The sequence below is a fragment of the Eurypyga helias genome, unplaced genomic scaffold, assembly GCF_000690775.1.
Source record: "Eurypyga helias isolate BGI_N326 unplaced genomic scaffold, ASM69077v1 scaffold27873, whole genome shotgun sequence".
Classification (NCBI taxonomy): Eukaryota; Metazoa; Chordata; class Aves; order Eurypygiformes; family Eurypygidae; genus Eurypyga; species Eurypyga helias.
Genome location: NW_010239642.1, coordinates 1,007 through 20,996, shown reverse-complemented (window position 1 = coordinate 20,996; position 19,990 = coordinate 1,007). Strand labels below are relative to the sequence as shown.

At 49.8% G+C, this 19,990-nt stretch overlaps 1 protein-coding gene across 1 annotated transcript; it reads right to left on the bottom strand.

Moving 5' to 3' along the window:
* Window positions 1-6,002: 6,002 nt before the first annotated feature.
* NR6A1 (nuclear receptor subfamily 6, group A, member 1) lies at window positions 6,003-19,194 on the bottom strand. The gene is made up of 8 exons (XM_010148230.1): window positions 19,188-19,194; window positions 17,969-18,024; window positions 15,939-16,096; window positions 14,862-15,086; window positions 14,368-14,622; window positions 9,927-10,048; window positions 7,578-7,730; window positions 6,003-6,611 (listed from the first exon to the last, which is right to left on the bottom strand). Exons 1-8 carry the CDS (start codon window positions 19,192-19,194, stop codon window positions 6,523-6,525), a joined length of 1,065 nt encoding a protein of 354 aa, XP_010146532.1. The 3' UTR covers window positions 6,003-6,522.
* Between the last annotated feature and the right edge of the window lie 796 nt (window positions 19,195-19,990).

The following is a 19,990-nucleotide window of genomic DNA, read 5'->3' as shown; positions in this document are numbered from 1 at the left end:
GCCGGTCCCGCCGCGGCGCGCCCGAGACGTGCCGGCTGAAACATTCATTTGGTCATAGCGAAGTGACAAAAAGGCAGCTCCCGAGAGGCGCAGCACGGTGCCCGCTCCTCCTCGGGCGCTGCAGGGCAAGGGCGGCAGTGGCCCGACACGTTCTCCTGCCCCAGCTCTGAGCGTGCCAACGTTCACCGTGTGTCATGCCGAGGCAACATCCTGCTTCCCTGATTTACACAAGGGATTGTGGGAAAAATGAACTGGGAGAAACAGTCACCTGGAACATCAACGGACCCAAAGAATGGGACCGATCCATCTTGGAAACGTCCCACAAACCAGCAGTGGGCCAACAAGCCCACGGCAGCAAACCGGACCCGCTTCCTCGAGGTGTGCGGCAAGGGCTCTGTAAGGTCCCAGGCTACAAACAGCCTCTGCATCCCGTCTGCACCAGGACAGAGCTGGAACCAGACCCACGGCTCGACGGGCACCACCAAAACCCAAACCAGCAAGAGTCGCGTCCTGCCCCACAGCATCGCAGACCTCCGCCACAGAACGCTGCCCACACTGCCAACAGCACCAGCTGCCACAGCACGTGGGTGCTGGGCGAGAGCACCAACACCTTCCCGGGGGTCCAGGAGGGATGCAAAGTCAATCCCATCACTCGCAGGTGGAGCCGACCCACAGGAAGGGACAGGGAACACAACTCCAGCCATCACTCCCGCCCCAAGCACTGGCAGTATTTTGTTTTTCACACAATCCCTTTGAGATGATAAACAGGATGTCACACGAGGTAGTTTTGTTATGGAAATTGAGTCAATAATGTTATAAACTATTACAAGACATTTTATAAGTTGAAAGAAAACAATGAATCACAAAAGGTTTTGTTAAGGTTGATCCTCATCTGGTTTCAATTTCTGTTTGGTTTTGCCCTTGGGGGCATTTCTGCCACTGAACCATGTTGCTTCTTTCATAGGCTTGTTAGAGGTCAGCTGCACAGGAGCTCTTTTCTTCATATATTTTTTTCCAAGGGGAAGTTATTGCCTGGATTGGCCACGCCAGCTTTAGGCAGGGCTGTTTTCAACTCAGATTTGCCGATCCTGGCCAGTGGAACTGCTGGGAAGGTGGGGTTCAGCCCTGCACACTCTGGGTCCGTGCTGGCACTGCCCACGGCTGCATCGGGCTGGACAGATTTGGATACTCCTGGAAGCTGTAACTGAACTAGTTTCACATGTCAGTACCATCTCAAACAGTCTGACTGAGTCTACAGCCTCACTGACCCCAAAGAGAAGGTTGTCCTGACTGGAAATTAAGATGCTCCAATTCACATTAAGCAACAAACTGGGTACCAAACACTGGGACTGCCTGCCAGGGACATTGAGAAATTCCCATTTTCCCCTCTTCCACGAACACTCAAACACATTTAACACCAAAGGCAGAAGGTTGGGATAACGTGGAAACAGAGACAAACCTCTCCCAGCCCCAGGAGCTGACGTGCCTTCAGCAAAAGCACAAACCTGCAGAAACTGATGGGGATTTACCCTTCACCGTGCTGGCGCAGAGGGCTGCGGCCGGACCGGAGGCAGGGCAGCTTGGGGCTGGCGGGTCCTCCCTGCAGCCCTGGCCAGACCCTCCCAAAGCCCCTCAGCCACCCCGGGCTTGGCCCTGCTCTCCCCACAGGCCCCTTGGGCAGAGCAGACCCCCAGCTCCCCTCGCCACGGCCTTGCAACAGCCCAACCGGCAACGTGGATCTTCGGGATGCTTTTCCCATTAGTCTGCATCTAATCCTTTAGGCAAACTTCCACAAGCAAAACCAAGAGATTTTCCCCCAAAATCTCTATGTGGGGACTTCATTCAGCTTTCAGTGGGTCCTCCAAACAAGTCATGAAAGAAGCAGCTGTTGCAACATCAAAACCAGGGTTTCTCTGGGTCACATTTTAAATACTTATCCCTGAGCTTCCGTGTGCCGTGAAGAACACACCGTGAACCCAGAGAAACGCCGCAGCTTGATACTGACTTCCTATGTATTACCCTTGATTTACACATCATCTACAACTTAAAAATTAGCTTCATACTTAAACTAGTTCCCCAAGTTTCCCCCTTTCTCCTGCCCTTTATGTGGCAGGGATGATTGCCGCTTATTATCCTGAGAAATACAGAAATAACATTTTCACAGACACCAAGCTTCGTAGCTTCAAATCAAAACCAAGAAAGAATGAACAGTACATAGCACATTCACAGGAGAATCTTTGTTTGTTTGTTTTTAAAAATGCAAAGATAAAAGCAATTCAAGTTTGTTTGTTTTTAAAAAAAGGTTGGTTTGAAGGACAAGACTTAAAATCCTTAACCTGAGGTGGCTGCAGTTCTGGGCAGAAGCCTGAAGAGCAAAGGGCAGGTGGATCCTGCTGTGTGCAGCAGGAAGAGGGACGGGCAGCCAGCAGCACCCGAGGTGAGCTCGAGCTGTCGCATGGGCAGCTGTGGGGCACGGCTACGGCCCCCGCCATGGCCACCCAGGCCGTCCCCGGCGAGTGAGAGCAGCCCTGCTGAATCGCCGGAGCGCACGCTCGCCCCGCTGGCACTGCTCGCTCTCACAGCCTTGCACTGGGAAAACGGGGGTTACTGGGGCAGCAGCTCACGGGCACAGGTCACCCCGCAGGTGGCCACCCCACTGACCACCCTGACCATGCCACATTCCCCCTTGGGTCTTTGCGTGACCGGAGACGGCGAAAGCTCAGGATGGAAGGATTACGGAAAGATCCAGAGCTGCGCGCCGGTGACGCGAGGTGAGCGGTGCCTCTGTGCAGCACTGCGGGCTGGCAGGCGTGGGAGGAGGACAAATGCCCCCAGCACCATTAGCAATTAGAAAGTAGCTAATGCGCATGCAGAATCATAGAATCACAGAACGGTTTGGGTTGGAAGGGACCTTAAAGCTCATCTAGTTCCACCCCCCTGCCATGGGCAGGGACACCTTCCACCAGAATGGCTGCAGTTAGCTCCTGCTGCATCAATCCTGCCATGCCCAGTGCTCCCCTGTTCAGACTGGGACCCCGCACCCCTGAGCGCCCTGGTTGCCCCTCCACCCCCAGCCCTCCCAAGGGGCTGGGCATGCTGGGGACAAAGACCCACTGCCACACACAGCAGGGTCAAGGCTCAGCTCCCGGGACAGAAGCCTGGCCCATCGGCAGGCAGTGGGAGAAAGCCCAGTTGCTTCCCAAAGCTTTTGTCCAGTCCCAGGGTCTCACCCCTCGAGCCGGGACTCGGCCCCGCCAGCCGGCAGCAGCCGTTTCTGCTCAGCTCGGTGCCGGGCAGCGAGCTCCAAGCTGCAGAACAGCGACTGGGAGACCTCGGCTGCCCCTACGAGAGCAGACGACGAGAGCTCCAGCACGGCAAATTTATGTCCCAAATCTCTGTTCGGATTAAAAGTAACTCTTCAGCTTTCCATCTGCACGAGCGCTACGAAGGAGAGGAGGGGGTCAGTCAGCCAATTTATCTTTCAAATCGGGGATAAAAATTGACTTGTCATGGCAGAAAATTCTACCAAAGACTATTATTGTTGATTGATTTCTCTATGACAGAAGGTCAGATAAGCAAGAGCAGATAGACACCAAAGATAATGAACTTCCCCCTACTAGCATTAAGCACAAATAAAATATGAGTCCCTGTAAACCGAATGTTACGTGAAGAATGGAACAAAAATTCCAACCTTTCCCAGATGTCCTTCAAACCAAATTCACAAATACATCTAGTGACTGACCTAACGTCTCTACGTCTCTAGCTACATTCCTACTTTCTCATAATACCTGAGTTTGCAATGCAACACATTCACTTTACCCTGTTTAAAAAACACAAGTCATTAGAGGACTTGGTGCAGAAGATACTACGAATGACTGAGCTAGATCCTGGTTCGGTACATCAGCATCTTCCTTACTTGTCCGTTCAGTAAGGCTCTTCTGCTCCCTACCACAAATGGGTTATTTGACGGTGGACGCTGCCGCCAATCAACCTTTGTAAAATCTGCTTTATAAATAGAAAGCAGAACATTCTTGTCCATTCATCATCATAAATGAACGTGGGTTCTTCGCTGTTGTCGGCACAGCGTTAGTCTTGGGAGTCTATTTTGGACAAACACAGAATACCTAGTAGAGGATTTCTGTTGGGTATTTGGCAATAGGATGACCACATTTATGTACACTAATTAAAACAAACTCCTATTCATCAACAGATTATAATAATTCAGTAACTGTAGAATAAAATTACTCCTATGCAATTTTAACAATTCCTTGAGTGTATCAAACAGCAAGCCGGACGATAACCCGTAATAAAAAGATCATATCAAGCTATTTGGAAATTAAAAGCTGAGAAATACTTCCTAATTTACACACAGATATACTAAAATCTTCCCGTTTATACTTGAGGTATAGGCTGTATGCAGAAGGCTTTCCTGAGAAATACGTGCTCGCCTCACTTTACAGTCAGAAAGTAAATGAGATTTATGGAACCACCTTTGGGTTGTGAAGCTCTATCAAGCTGAGCTGCTGCTGGGCCCAGCAGCTGGTACCCGTAACATCCTATTTAAATAATGAAAAATGAGCAGCTAGTGGACTCTTAGGAAAGGGAAACCATCGAGCTGGAAGATGCCCAAGCGGGACTGCAAAGGCGGTGATGCCACCGCGGGTCTGCGGTCAGCCAGCACCGGGACAGGGCGCGGCTGCTGTCTCACCGGAGACGTGCCAAGCCAGAGGGTCACGGCAACTCTCGGCTGTGACTGAGGGAGCACCCTTGGGCGAAGGGGAAGGAAGGATGATGTTGATGAAGGAGATTTTTCTCCTGTTCATTCATTTTGATCTCACAGCAGCTTCAGCACCAATGAGCAGCACTCGCCTCGTGCCACACAGCTGCTGTTGGGACAAGACAACATGGCAGCAACCGGCCCCCCTGCCCTGAAGGAACAGAAGCTGTTTCCCAAAATAGTTTTAGAAGGGCATTCCAAGATTTGTTGGTGAACCCTCTTGCTACATAAACATTGGATTCTAACTAAGGACACAGGGAAGGAAATCCAGCCAGGGCGATGCGGCTGCCTAGCAGACTCACTGAGTCTTCGGACGTTATTTCTTAGTGAGGGAGCTGAGAACAAGAGCATCTCATCCAACTTCCCCACCAGCACCACGAGCAGAAGCCATGAGGTTACCCACGAGAATACCCAACTGTAGATAGCACCCATGCTTAGGAATTATCCAGCCAACCAGTCGTCATTAAACCCCTTCTCTCTGCAGTGGTGTGGGGGCTGTGAGATGGAAAAGCCAAGCCTTGCAACACATAGGACAAAGCAGTGTAGCAGGCACTGTGTTAATACCTTTTTTTCCTGGTAGGAAGGGATTCCGCAAGCAGCAGAACAGTCCAAGCAGGATACAACTATGAATCGTGCATTCCCCAAGTCCAGCAGAGAAAGCCATGCCAGAGGGCACTGGAATCCCCCCTCCCCATCACACAGGTCACAGTTATCCAGGGGGTACACAAACTGTTCCCCAAAAAGGCTGCTTGGGATTGCTGCAGTGCAGAAGCCTCCTCAGTAGTCAGATAACACCAGGAGGAACACACACAAAGGGGCAATCCTGCCTCTTCTTTGTTTTTTCCTGCTTTTCTGAACCTAAAATGGATGTTAAGGAAGTGAAAAGCTACCTGCAGTTCTCTAGCAAGAAGAGCACCTCGGTGGAATGCCAGCAGCCTGCTACGAACTGCAGCAACCCCATCCCAGTCGAATAGAAAGGTGCGCAGCAACAGCGAGGCCAGTGGTCAGGCTGGGGGCCGAGCCCCCTCCTGCAGCTCCCGGGAGGGGACGGGGCAGCGAGCCCCTCGCAGCTTGGGAGCACTACGATCCCGCTGCAGCGGGATTTGAGGAAACGACAGGAGCTACCACTTCCATCTAAACACTGCCAGGGAAAACAAAGCAACTGGCTGGACAGACTCTTCCTTCTCCACTCCCTGCCTGTTTTCAATTATTACTATATTGAAAGAAAAGCTTGGCACTTCTCCAACACCCGCTTCTCCAAAATCGGCCGTTTGGGCTACTAACAGCTCCGTCGATGCAGTGAGGTCGTTCGCCCTCTACAGCAAACGCTTTTGGATACAAATCATGGGAAGAGCAGTGCGTGAACAGCATCTTCTCCTTGAGGTAGTCTTAGTCATCTCGGTCCCCAGCCCCAAAATACAAAAGAACTAACCCTAACAAACACTGTAACATTAAACATCTTCACATCCTGTAAACCGCTGGAGAATGCATCTGCTGCATTCATACAGAACCATGTGCACCGTGTTGAAGATCATACATTCAACTCTGTCGTGAAATAAATATATAGGAAAAAGAGTAAAAAAACAAAACAAACAAAAAAAACCCCAAACAAAAAAGATTCTTGCTACAATGGCAGGGACGCCCACCGCCCCATGCCCTGCCTGGATCGCGTTTGCCCCTCTCCCGAGGCGAGCCAGCTCCCTGCCGGAGGCACAACGTAAGGCACCGGCCGGGGCGAGCCGGGCTCACTCTTTGCTCACGCTCGTCTTGCAGGAATGTAGAACGGCCTTAAAAAGGAGAGGCAGCTGCTCCAGTGGGACATTCACCATTTTTCCTGGTAAGAAAAAAAAAACCCAAAACAGAATTAGCAGCCACTCCTGAATCAGATTTCAGAGACACCTAAGCCAGCAACACTGGAGATGGTTTTACCTTGAACCTCTCAGAGAAACAGTTAATCATCCTACTGCTACATTAGACATTTGATATTCATTTGGACACAACAGGATTTATTATTTACTGAATTGAAAGCAAAATAAATGGGCAAAGTCAGATCAAAATGATTTCTCCACAACGGAGCAGTATTTATAGAAACTGGGAAAGACTAAACCCCGTCTCTCCCCAAACTCCCTCCTGATCTCAATGAATAGATTACGAGAGCTCCCCGGCAATTATTATCTGGTTCGTTACAACGAGGAGGATGAAGCATACGGAGCCTTGACACAGCGGGGCAAGTACCTCCCTCTGCCATAACATTCAGGAACAAACTGTTTTAGGGACACCGAACCTTGTAGGTCTGATTGGTGACCCAACTGCGTTTGACAATTCACCTGCAGATTTCAGAGGTGCAGAAGAGGGGAAACCCAGGGTTCACACCGCAGGTCTGCCCGCCGCTCTGCTTATCATCCGCTCCTTAATTAACCAGCATGTCAGGCATCTCTATTTCTTAAAACTACCCAAACACTTTTGGGACAGAATGCCTCCAAGTTGGGACTGCAAGGAAGAAAATAATGGAGAACCTGACCAAAGTACTTAAAGGGCGGCAGGTGAGAGCAAGGCACGGCTCCTCGGAGCAGGATGCGATGCTGCGGCTGGCAGCATCACAGGGACAACGTGCAAAGAGCCAGCCTGGCTGGGGGTGATGGGAGATCGGCCTAAAGTTGGGCAAGAAGCTTTGATGGAAAGAGATCCCACACAAACACCAAAATCCACACGAGTTTCACTGTTACAAATTAACTTGCTTTTAAAAGCAAAGTTCACAACTCGCACGTGATCCTAGTGGGAGAAGAGCTCAAAATGTTACCTGCGATGTATCGTATCTCTGGCAAACACATCATTAAATCTGGAAAACGGTTTGGCTGGTGTGGGTATTTGTACTCCGTGAAGTCCTGGCAAACATACCAGTACCGCTTATTCAGCTGCTCCAGTTGGGATGCGTTAGTCAGACCCCTGATGTCTGAAAGAAGATACGGTTAGAGTAATGAAAACACGACAAAAACATCCCCAAGAGCAGCAGCCGCGTACTCGCTGCCGTTTCAGCGGACAAACGGATGGCTAAAACCAGGCCCCTGCTTCGGAGACCGGCTTCAAGGGCCCAGTTAGACATCCTAACATTCCCGTCCCCGCTCCTGATGTGCCTGCATGGCAGGTGCGCCTGTACACGTGTGTCTGGGTACAGGATTTCCTTCCAGGAATGACCAGGATGAGTACAGCTAATGTCCTAAGCTGCTCATCTACAGAGCTCAGTGGATGCTCTCGGAGATAACGGCTCCGGCAACCTTAAATCCCCGCCTGCCTGGTGTAAAGCAGCTGTGTGTCAAGGTTTAGTCCTCACAGCGGATTCAGCGTAATACTTCCTCAGACAGAAACATGTTGATTTTAGCTATATCATCTTGGCTGAGGGACCGCTCACCTCTATAATTCAAGGTATCATCATATTTCTCCCCATCTGCTTATGAATTATGTCACAGGAGCTTTATAAACTTGTCAACGTCTTATTTTTAAATTTAGCTTTGCCAACGTCAGGCCACATACACAAAGGAAAAACGGACATTTCCAAGCTATCAAACTGGCAGGAAGTCCCACTGCCACCATCCAGCGTGATCAACAGCATCGGCACGCTGCTGGGGGTCCTGGGAAGGATCCAGGGCTGCAGAGCAAGGAAGCTGCGGACCCCCGGTGCAGGCTCAGACCATCTGACGGAAGAGGCATTCATCTACTGCCCAAAAGCTGACTTTTAAAAATAATTCTCAGGTATTTCACATAAAAAATTGCAAACTTCAACTAAAAATAAAAGAAGACAGGAAATTAATGAAAATACATTTTGGAAAACAATGGAGACAGCTCGAGAAGTGCATTATCCACTGTCAGGAAACTGCCCAGGGAAGCAAACCGGATCCTCAGCCCGGCAGAGATTGAAGTGTCAGCACTATCTGCTGCTGGAAATGAGTGGGGGAGGAGGGAGCCCACGGCACAGTTCTACAGACTGCAACTATCTTTCACAGTACAGAAGACTTTGGGGACATTTATTTCCAAAATTACAGCTGAACACCACCCATAAAGCATTCGCCTCTCAGTTTCCTTCATTTACAACATGAAGAAACGTCCCGCGAGGCCCCGTGGTCGCGGCATCGCGACGAACGACCGGGAAAGGGGATCCACCAGCAGCGGATTGAGATCAACGTACAGGAGTGGGGACAGGGACACTGAGGAACAAAACCAATCTGTTCCGAACTATCTCAGCCCGCTGGGGTCACTAGGGAACAACCGGGATCTTCCCACATGTTGAGGAATTGCTCTGCATGGATTCTGCAGTGTCTGGGGTCTTGAGGCAGCCTGGACTGCCAGCGTTAACGGGCTGGTTAACTGACCGGAGGACTCCAGCCCTTCCCAGGCAGAATTCATCGCCTGCTCATAAACACGTCAGTCACTTTTCACTTTAAAGAGCATTAGGTAGAGAATCTGCAGAGTAGGAAGCAAACTAGGTGACCAAGTAAATATCCCAAAGGTAATTATTTTAAAGAGTCAGCAAAGCTCTAAAAAAGGGAGGATTACTTTTACAAATTCAGCCTTTAAAGCAGAAAAATTAACAAATACTTTTTCTAGTTGGGATTTTTTGAAAGGTGGTTATGCAAACAGTCAGTGCTTGCTTCAGAAAATAAAAAGTCAAGCTATTTAACTAGATTTAGAGTATCATTTAGTTAATTGCCTAAATAGTTACCTAAAGGAATAACACTTTCAGATGACACATCTTTGCCTGATGAAATGTTCATTAGCAGCCGGTAAGTCATCCAAACCCAAACCTTATCCAGCAAGGTTTCACCGGCCTCTCTGCTCTTACTCTGGTGCTGATTGGTAAGTATGTAAAATCCCACACCTACTGCCCTTGCTTAGAAGGGCAGTATTTTAAAAAATAAATCTATATTTAAAGGCAATAAAAATGAGCTAAGCAAATAAATTCATTCCCTTCCAGAACTTCCTCCTGCAGGTACCAAGTGCCCCACAGCGCAGCCTGCACGATGGCCAACATGTACCAAGGGGTTTCAGAGCCCAAGTCTCAGAGCCCTTCCTCCCATTTCTCACCAGGGAAGCCAGCACTGCTCACTGACAGACTTTCTCCAGTGGGACAGGTACTTTCTTTTCATCAGCTCACCTTGATTTAGGAAGTTAATGGCTTTCATACACGCATACTCCTCGTTGCTGACCTTCAACTGGTTAAATTTGCGAAAGAGGTAGATGAGCCGCTCCATCACCTCCATCCCCTCTTCACTGAATCTGCAGGACAGAGATCACACATCAACATGTACAGGGCACAGTCTGTACAAGAAGCTTATTTCAGTAACTTCGGAGATTTTTAACATCTTGCAAGAGAATTTAAAAAAAAGAAAGTCATCAAAACGGCTCGACGTCTGCTGACACCATTGAAGTAGAAGTAAGAAGGAAAATGAGTGAGTTAGAAGCTTGACTGCTACAGACAGTTTAGCAAAAACCCATCTCGGTGCTGCAGTCCATCACCAGCCTGTGCTGAGGGAGGAAAAGTTTGATGGAGCCAGGAATATACAAAGACTTCCTGTGTGCTTGCAGGCACACTGCTCTGCCTCTCTACACTTGTATTCCCCAAATTTCAATGAGGGCTATGCCTTCGCACTTCACTGGGCTAACGGGAGGTTTAACTAAGCAGCCTGGGGAATGAGATGAGACTTCACAGAAATGTGGTCTTGCAGGACACGAAAATACCCTGCAAAACACCCTCTGTCCTGCCAGATGCAAGGGTCAGGAGGCATTCCCTGTCTGCCTGGTCTGCACTGCATCTACCCGTGGCAGAAAGCAGCTCACATCACGCTATGCCTTACTCCTGATGGGTATTTTTGCAGGATGAAAGCATCTGTAGCGACCCTTGGAGCACTTTTGGAAGACAAGCCACCCCCCGCAGCATTTCATATGCTCTCACCCCAAACCACCTTGTTCCCTTCTTTAATTTGCGTTCCACCGCGTGCAGCAGCCCAGCATATCCTGCGCTGGCCAGCAGCCGAAACACCTCCCGATCCCTGGGGGTTGGAGGGATCCCCAGCAGCTGCACAGCACCCTGCACCCCCACCCCTCGAGAGATCGGGGTTGGTGCCGCTTCACAGCGCGTTGCGGAGGAACACCGGTTCTCTGCAACAAACACACCCCACCTGACACCCCCGTTGTTGCTTCCCAAGACAAAGTCCCTTTCCAACAGCAAAAGTGCCTACGGTTTCTCGGGTCTGCGGAGTGCCATTGGCAAGTGCCTCGTTTTAAACACTGCAGAATTACCCTGACACACGTACAACAGCGGCGCACGCTTCACTCCTCTGACGGACAGGTGAGGAAGCTCACCTCCCAAAAATTCCCAGGAGTGACTCTCGGAGATCCTGTACTTCCACACAGCCATATTTACTGCCTGTTTGTTACGGTTTGTTAATCTCCCTCAGCTGAGACATACTGCAGGAAGGCTGTGATCCTTCTCGCAAACACAGATACACATGAAACTAATAACCCACGTTAAAGGGAGTGAAACTGCAGGCTCTGGCCTAAGGTTGAATCCTGCAGCCTATGGAACGCGTGCCGTTTCCTTCTAAACTCCCTCCCTCAAATAGGACGCGCAGGATTCATTGCGGTTCATGAATAAACGCCTATCAAGATCCAACAGAAAAGCACTGCTGCTAGTGTGGGCTGTCAGGGATCCACTGCTGGGATCTGTATCCACCACCCACACCAGCCCTGGAGCATCTCACCAGGTCCAGCCGCACTCATTTCTGAATCCGTGCCGCTGGCTGAAAACAGGCTGCATCCACACTTGCCAAGGGAATACAGAGACTGGAGAGGGCACGTCTCCCCAGAATCTCCTGGGAAACTGTCTGATGGAGATTCAGTGTGTGCAGAACAAGATCCTCTGCAGCCTACAGGGTCGACACCCTGCATGTGCCCCACGGATCAGCCGTGGTATAAGCAGCAGTCAGAAGTGGAGCTGGAGAGTGCGGAGAGGTGCCAGCGTGCTCCGGAGACCGTCCCACGCGTGCCAATGGCCAGAACCGCCTCTCAGGAACACATCTCACGGCAATACCCCTGGTTACAAAGAAGCCGCATCTTGCAAAAATGCTCAGAAGTGGGACAGAAGTGTCTGGGGAAGCTTCAGCTGCGCGCGGCACTATACAGCACAAGGAGTAAGAGCAGAGCCAGAAAGCCTCTCTGAATAGAACAAAAATAGAACCTTTTTCACTGAATGATACCTTATTTTGGCATGTGTGTTTGTTTACTTCAAAGTTATTTGTAAAATGCATGGTGGAGTTTGACCTCAGCGAAGTGAAAACAAGCTATCTGAACTCCAGGTCACTTCTTCAAGAAAGCAATATTGTAAGCGATGAAAGCCTTCTCGGCTAATCTCAAGTTGTACAAGTTTTCTTGCTCTCAAGTTGACATTAAAAATCTCGCAGGTGCAAGATTGCAAAGCTCAAGAAGTTAATGAGCACAAAGACCACTCAGTCGTCTGTTGGGTTTAATTGTTTTTAGAGCATGCACATTTTTACCAGCCACTCATCACTTCATAAATCCAGGAGAGCTCTTCTCTCATTCCTGCAGTTGAACTGTCTTACTTTTCTGCGCATACTTTCCTCCCCCTTTCAAACAAAGCTGTTCTGTTTTTCACATCCCTATTTCTTCTCGAGCACTGACTCCTCCACACACTCTTCCTCGCAGTTTACACCAGGCAAGTTTCTGGCTGGGAGTTATCGGGATCAGCTGGGAAGAAGGGGGAAGGGAAGCGCTATCAGGAGTGCTGGGGGAGGTCAGGAATCTATTCATTTCATATTCATCTCCAGGAAAACAGCACAATAAAAGAAAACATTTGATCTAGCAGGCAAACAGAACATTTACCCAGTTGTTAGAAGTGATTAAAACACAGGGGCTGGGGAACTCATCCTGTGCCTTCACTCGTCACCTGCCTAAGCATGAGCACTGCTCCCATCATTTTGCTAAACAAGAACAGAGATTAACCCCAAAGCGCCAGATGATCACAGCTCAGCGAGATTTCTGTGAGATCTAATGAACTTCAGCTTGCAAGCATCACTGATCAACACCAGAGGAAACGGGGGCTATTCCAGGAAACCCACACCCCTCCGTACAAGCCCCTCTCAAATCCAAAGGGACCAGCTTTTCCAGGAGTGCATTGGCCAGTAACCCCCCCAAACTGCCCCACCGCTGCCGAGCTATGGCTGAAGCGCTACAGAGACAACTGGGGGAAACGGCACAGCGTGAGACCCCCCCATCTGTGCAGCCTCCCGCTAAATGGCTTTTTCGGGTGTGCGTTTTCCCATGTTACTAATGACAATTAACAATACTTGAAAAGCTAAATCAGAACAGACTTGCACTCCCAAGAACACCTATTTTCATCCGTGCGCACGGATCTTCTCTGAAGGACTTTCGAGGCGACCAGCTCTGAATTGCCGGTTTCTGAAGGGCGAGGATTCCTTCTTTGTCTTGTTCTCTTACCTCTCGCTCGTATTTATCGCAAACCCAAAACACGAAACAAACAATTCTCTTTTGAGGGTCTGACCAGGACAGCAGGAACAAAAGGACGGCTGAATGCAGGAACAAGTGTTATTGTGGTTTTCTATGACCCTTCCTGCTCCTCGCAGGAGCGGCACCAGATGCATGATGAATGGCCGGGCAGAACAGTGCCGCGGAGGAACCTGCCCCAGGAAATGAGACACCTGGGTCCAGCTCTTGGCTCCTCCGCTCGCCTCCACCGTGGTCTCAGCCAGCCCCTCCGGTTGTCAACGCAGACGCACAAAGGAACCTCAAAGAACCATTAGATACTGCGATGGCTGAGGACCACTGCAGGATTTTAAATCTCTGCTCGTCAGACACTTCGATCCCCCGGTGACTCTTGCAAAATCGCAGCAGTTTTTGTAAATCCCACCTATTCTGCCATAATATTGTGAGCTTGGGAGCCTACTGCCAGAAGAAGGATCTGTCTGGCACAAAGACTACAAAACAAAACACTCAAACCAGCAACAACACCCTGACCAAAATGATAAATGAAAGGCAGGTTCCTCAGAGCATCAGATAGCACGTACTATGGAAAAGACAAGGGCTAAGTTGCAACATCTTTAAATTTATGTAATCCAAACAATGAAACAGCAATTAATAACAAACACTTTGATAATACAGACAACGAGCTTTGTGAACAACCTTTCTGCTGGCTCAAAGGGTTTTTAAATAAGACCTTACATTCTGTATCTCAGGGTTACCCAAAGTGCTGGTGAGTTTTACTCCCCCCATAAAAAAGGCAGTTTGTAGGGCTGTGCTGGAGGGTGACAGCACTGCTACAGGAACTTCCAACAGCACCACACCATGCGCCTTCCCCTGCAGAAGGAAGCTTTGATTCCCTAACTCTAACCCTGGAACAATCGCTCCCTAAAAAAGAGAAAAGGAAAACAGCAGCAGCTGAGGTGACCTGTCCCAGGAGAGGTGGCTAGTCAGTCACAGGGCCAGAAACACACCTGACCATCATCCTCCCGACGCCTCCCCCATCCCTAAATCTCACCCGTGGGCTCAGCGCGACGTCTCACCTGTGCAGCTCGTCGTCAGAGGGAGAGTATTTGGAGGTGACATCTGCAAGGTCACCAAAGATCTGCTTGCTGTAAACAGTCAGCGAGGAGAGCAGGATCAGCTCCTGCCACGTAGAGCTGAGCAGGCAGGTATAGTCCTTGATGGAGAGCTCGCAGAAGAACGGCAGCTTCTTGATCCAAGCAATCTGCCTGAAAAGCAATTCATCCGCCAGACGACACAACAACGCAAACAGCTCTGCCTGAGTCACTTTATACCTGCAGGCACAGTTAACATGAAGGCATTAAAACCATTAAAAACACTGAACGACATCACCTGACGAGGCACTTGAAAAGCAAGTGCCCCCCCATGCCAATTGGGCCACGAAAGCATGCACCCAGCCACCCCCTCGCCATCAGCATCCCCTGCCGCACGAGCTGGGGCTGTCGCAGGGACAGCCAGACCCCAACAGCCGCCAGCTCCGGGCAGCCTCCTGCCCCGCGCCGCACGCACTCACCCGTCCTCAATGAGCATCGGCGTGCCGAGAGGCTCCAGGTCCTCCGCTGACACTAACTGATTGATAAGACTGTGCGACTGGGGGTCCAGGCTGCGCGTCTGGGGGGGCATCAGAGCCGAGTGAGCAGAATAGCTAAAAAGGTGCGGGAGGTACTGATAGTGCGTGGACACCGGCGTCCCGATATACTGATCCCTGAGTGCAGCGAATCCATTCAGCTCCACGGACCTACTGGAAAAGGAAAACCTTCTTAATATACCCCCAAAATCCCACCTGATTCATTGAAGTGTTGCGCACAGCTCCATCAGAAACGTCAATAAAAACAGGGGAAGAAAAACAAATGGAAAACGCCTTCGTATTTAAATCCTACACTAGGAGTAACCGTGAGCGTGCGGACCGGACCTCCCGCCTGCCTCAGCGTTGGTCCCACTGAACAGGGATCAGGGAACTGCTGCTGAGCCATTCGGAGACCAAACCAGAATCCCAACTGCACGAAGCACTTCCACCCCGGCTTCCTTGAAGCGCCGGAATTTAAGACTGTAAATTAAGAATTTACACAGCCAGCGAACACCAACATCTCCCAGCTTAAGGTGCAACCGGAGCAGATGGAATGCAAGTCTGAGGTTCACGCCGTGTTCGCAATCAAAGGCTGCGTCAGCAGGCCAGCACTAATTGATGTTAATAACACACCATCAATTAGTAACTGAAATGGAGTCATCTATTTCCAAGATCTGAGCACCGTGCAGGAAGAGCTTATGCAGAGTGAACAGTGAAAAGCAATCACTTCCCACGATCAGCAGAAAAAACTATCACTATAAATTACGAGATATATTTTAGTTATAATTTTAACCCAACACTGCCTTCTTTTTCATCTGCTCACGAGTCTTTCACCTCCCAGTTCCACTCTTTTCAGTCCAGTGCTGGCTGACTTCCAACACAGAGCTGGAGGAATCTGCCGTACGCTCAGTTCACACAAAGACGCACTCACGGAGTATTTTTCCTACATTCACCCCAAGAATCACTCAGGGAAACAAAGTCAAGATTGCTGGAATATGAAATTCTTCCAGGGGTCATTACCACCTTGAAGATGGAGTAGAAACGGGTGAAGGCTGGTTGCTCTCAGAAACTCCATTTCCAGGGGAACTATGGTCACTGTCTCCGTTGTTGCTCCATGACATGTTTGCCTCTCCCTCAAATTCTTGCCCAGACATAATTCTCTCAATCTCTTCCTCGGATATCTGTCAGATACAGGACCATTATGGTTACTTCAGCTGAGAAGAGAAGGCAGAGCCTCCGTACATCAACACCTTGACCGTACGGCCACATCCAACAGAGCTGAACCCACTCTGCGTCAGGAGAAGTGCTTCACCACTCCTGCACTTACCTCCTCTCTCCTTCACGTTTAACAACATACATGAAAAACTCCATTTACAGCTAATCGTGGCGACCTCCAGCCCCTACAGTACAATTCCAGTGACGGTAACAGAGCAGACAAGCACAGACACGTGAAAAGATGATGTCAAATACACACGGCAACGAGCTGTAAATCAGCCACCGTCACACAGTGAGCAACCTGGGAGTACCTGAGGCCAGTTCAGTGGGAACCTCACTCAGCAGGGGTAAGGGCTAACAGAAGGTGGGGCAGGCTCTGGTTTGATAACGCAATCGAGAGAGGTAAAGGTGACATAAGTAAAATCAGTCAGATAAAGGTTTACAGGGAATCATTGTTCACTGTTTGTCCCCAGATAAGGGCCAGGAAGCACCTAATGAAGTGATCAAGCATCAAATACTTTAAACACCTGCTGGAGAGCAATAAATATGAAGCTAAAATGGACTGAAAAAAAATGGAATTCACTCAAGTATAAAGTTTCAAGACAGAGCTGGGTGTGCTCCTTGAGCAACATCGCATCAGCAGTGGGGAAAATGCAACATAAAGGTTTCTGCGCTTCTTTCGTTTTAATTCTGTGCATGTTCCTTGGTGAGGCTGGCACGAAACAGGGAATGACCTCCAGTTAACACGCTTATCCAGGCACAGACTCTGAAGAGGGCAATAGCTAAACAGTCTCACCCCAGGAAACGGAGCTGATGGCATAACCTACGGTCCGACACTGACCCATCACACAAGTCTCAGATGAGCAAGGGCCTGCTCTGGCTAGCGAAAGCTGCTGTTTTACTACAGCTACATCCCTCCGAGAGGCAGTAAAAATTGTTACCTGGCCAAAAATTACACGTTTGTTCTTTGACAGACCCACGCAGGCTTTAAGAATCAGTAATGCTGTTACAAATATGATGTTTGCAAGCAGCAGAAAATGTTCAATCACTACTATTTGTTGAGCTAGGCTCTCTCTGATGCTGACCACAGGCACGGCCGCACTGGCCAATTCTTGCCTCTTCCTCCGCTTGCTACGGAGAACCTCACCAAGCAAGCAGGGCACCTGGCTGCCTGGCTTGGCATGGTTTGGTTTTGGGCTGGGGTGAGTGGTCTTTTCACAGGCACAGAGTCACAGAAAATGCTTTCAGTGTTATTTCTGTTTTATTAAAATAAATAGTAAACTTTTAAACGACTGCTTTTCTCGCGGTGACCTGGAAATGGCCATCATTTCTCACGCGCGCAGTGCAAGCTGTTGTGCCGAATTACCTCGCGCTTTACAAGACATCTCCAGACAAGCTGTGCCATCAATCAGCGAGACATTTACTGGGTGCCCCGCTTGCAACAACTGAAGGAATTGCAGCAGGCAGCCCGTGAGATTTACTGGGAGCTGCGGAGGGACGGACGTCCTTGTGCAGCTCACAAAGGACAGGGCGGTGTGATGGCTGGTGACTGCCCGTGAATTCACATGGGCACCCTGGGACCGTGCCGTGCCCCTCTGGGGACAAACAGGCACCAAATTTATTCACAAATCTCCTGTTTAACGCCTGTGGGGAGCTGAAGCCTCGCTATGATAGCAGAAGGCACAGGCAGGGCTGAGAAAAGCTCAGTCAAGTCAATCCCAGCCCCTTCCCACACCGAGCTGCTGCCACGGCCCAAGCCCATCACCCACAGAGGGTGTGCCAAGGCCAAGAGAGCAAAAGCTGAAGGGAACCATGGAGAAACGGTTGGACACACTCACCTGGACAGGTCCGATGCTTTTGTTTCTGCCTCCTGGCATGCCATCCTCTCTGATTGCTGAAAGAAAACAACCAAACCATGGTGAGGAACACTACTGCTCAATATTTCAGAAATACGTAAGAAGGTATCTGCTATTTTGAAAAAAACTACCTATATTAGAAGATTCCTTTTGCTCATCAAAGCACAGAAACCTCCAGTGCTTTCCAGGGCACTGGAGAGCTCAAGCAGCACACACCACAGCCCTCACCCCAAAGGGCACACACCCATCGACAGGGCTACAGGCATTACTCAGGGCGTTTAGGTTCTCCATGAGATCCTTGAGTGACAGGTAATGAAGGAATAACAAGCCCTTTATCACAAATAATTCCAGAATAATTTGAGAAGTGGCACACGGAAAGCAACCCTACCTCATCCCTGGAAATAACCCAGCAGATGCCCAGGACTGCTAGGAAACAAAATGCAAATATAGGCGTTTCACTGCCCACAGCCCCATGAGACCACCCCGAGCGACACCAAGAGACAGAGCCCTTCACCCAACTACAGCACCGCTGCCGCTTCGGAGGGCCAGGTCTCCTGCAGCTACCGCGCCGAGGTTTCACCCAGCCCGTCGCAGGCAAACCTGTTTCTTAAAATTCGAGTCACTAGACCGAGCTACGCATTTCATTTTGGAAAGGCAGCCTAGTTTCTCAATACAGCAGCTGCATTTTAAGGCTCTTTAAACAATTTCCACGGATCTCCAGTGAAGTCCAATTAAGGAGATTATCCTGAAGCTGCTTCTCTGCCTTCCCCTCTTCCCCCTGCTTTTCCTTTTATCAGCAGAGCAGCTGTGCAGGAGCTGACAGCGTTCGAGGACCAACCCTGCTCCTTGTGTGCCTCCTCTCCCGGGCTGGGTCCCCCCGTTTATCAGGTCTCCATCTCTTTCCCACCGCGACCTGGCCAGACTTGGCAGGAGGCTCTCCCCAGCTGCACGGTGACCTTGCTGCTGCCGGCTGTCCTCACCCTGCTTGGCACACGGGGCTGCAGGAGGCCCTCCCCAAGCAGAAAATGGCACAAAATTTCAGGAAAAAGGTCTGTTCCAGAAAAGCCACGCTGCTGCTTGACTTTAGATACGCTCAGCTCAAACCATGCCCGTCCACCTTGGTGCTGCACTCGGGAATGACACGCAGGGCTTTACCCCCGGCAATCACAGCGGGGCAGAGCTCCCACGCACCTGGACCTACACCGCATTTTCCCGAATTGTGACCACCGTTGAGCCATGCGAAACTGCCGGGATGATTTACAGCTGAGCCAGCCCCTGACCAGCAGCACAGTGATCCCTCTGGCACCTCACAACACCACCTTACGACATCAGCAATACAGTTTTCATCCTGCTGACTCCAACTCTATCACCTCCACACACCAGCACGTATTTCTGTTTAAAATGCCAGGTCGCGTTCATTCACGCACACCGGAGAAGCCAGGAACAGGATATAAAGCCATTATGGCTATCTTTTACATCACACAAATCGTGTGAGATACAGCAAGACAACAAACTCGTTTTAACAAACACGGCTGTTGAGTTTCTATGAAAGCTCTTTCCAAAAAACAACAGTTTCTCACTAAAAAACTGACTGACTGAAAACTAAGCCGTCATGGTTAGCTCTCTGTTATTCCCTTTAGGTTTTTTTAACTTAATGGAACTACAGCAACACTTCCCCAGTTTGGAGGGAATTTCTCTAGTTTTCCAAGATATTTTATTTCTAACTGTGATTCAGAAAGCTTCTCGGCTAATCCCATTATGAGCCACTGACATGAATCGTCTTGGTCTTTTGATTTCAAAGTGTAACCGTAGCAGACGAGCTTACATCTCCCTCTCCTACACCCACATCATTTTAGAGACTGACTCTGAAAACCTGCCTCTGCAGAGTTCACAGTTCTTCTTAACCACGGAGACAACGCTGGTCGTCACCAGGCTGGTCTGTACTCTCCCTGGCCTTATGCCTGTCCCCCAAGCATGGCTGCAGCTCCCTCACCCCATCAGAGC

What these genes read in the sequence shown, in the direction of transcription:
- NR6A1 (XM_010148230.1), bottom strand. An exon ending in AAAGCATCGGACCTGTCCAG is followed by an intron (nt 16,097 to 17,968) that starts GTGAGTGTGTCC and finishes TGTATCTGACAG; the next exon opens with ATATCCGAGGAAGAGATTGA. An exon ending in AGAGATACGATACATCGCAG is followed by an intron (nt 6,612 to 7,577) that starts GTAACATTTTGA and finishes TTTTCTTACCAG; the next exon opens with GAAAAATGGTGAATGTCCCA.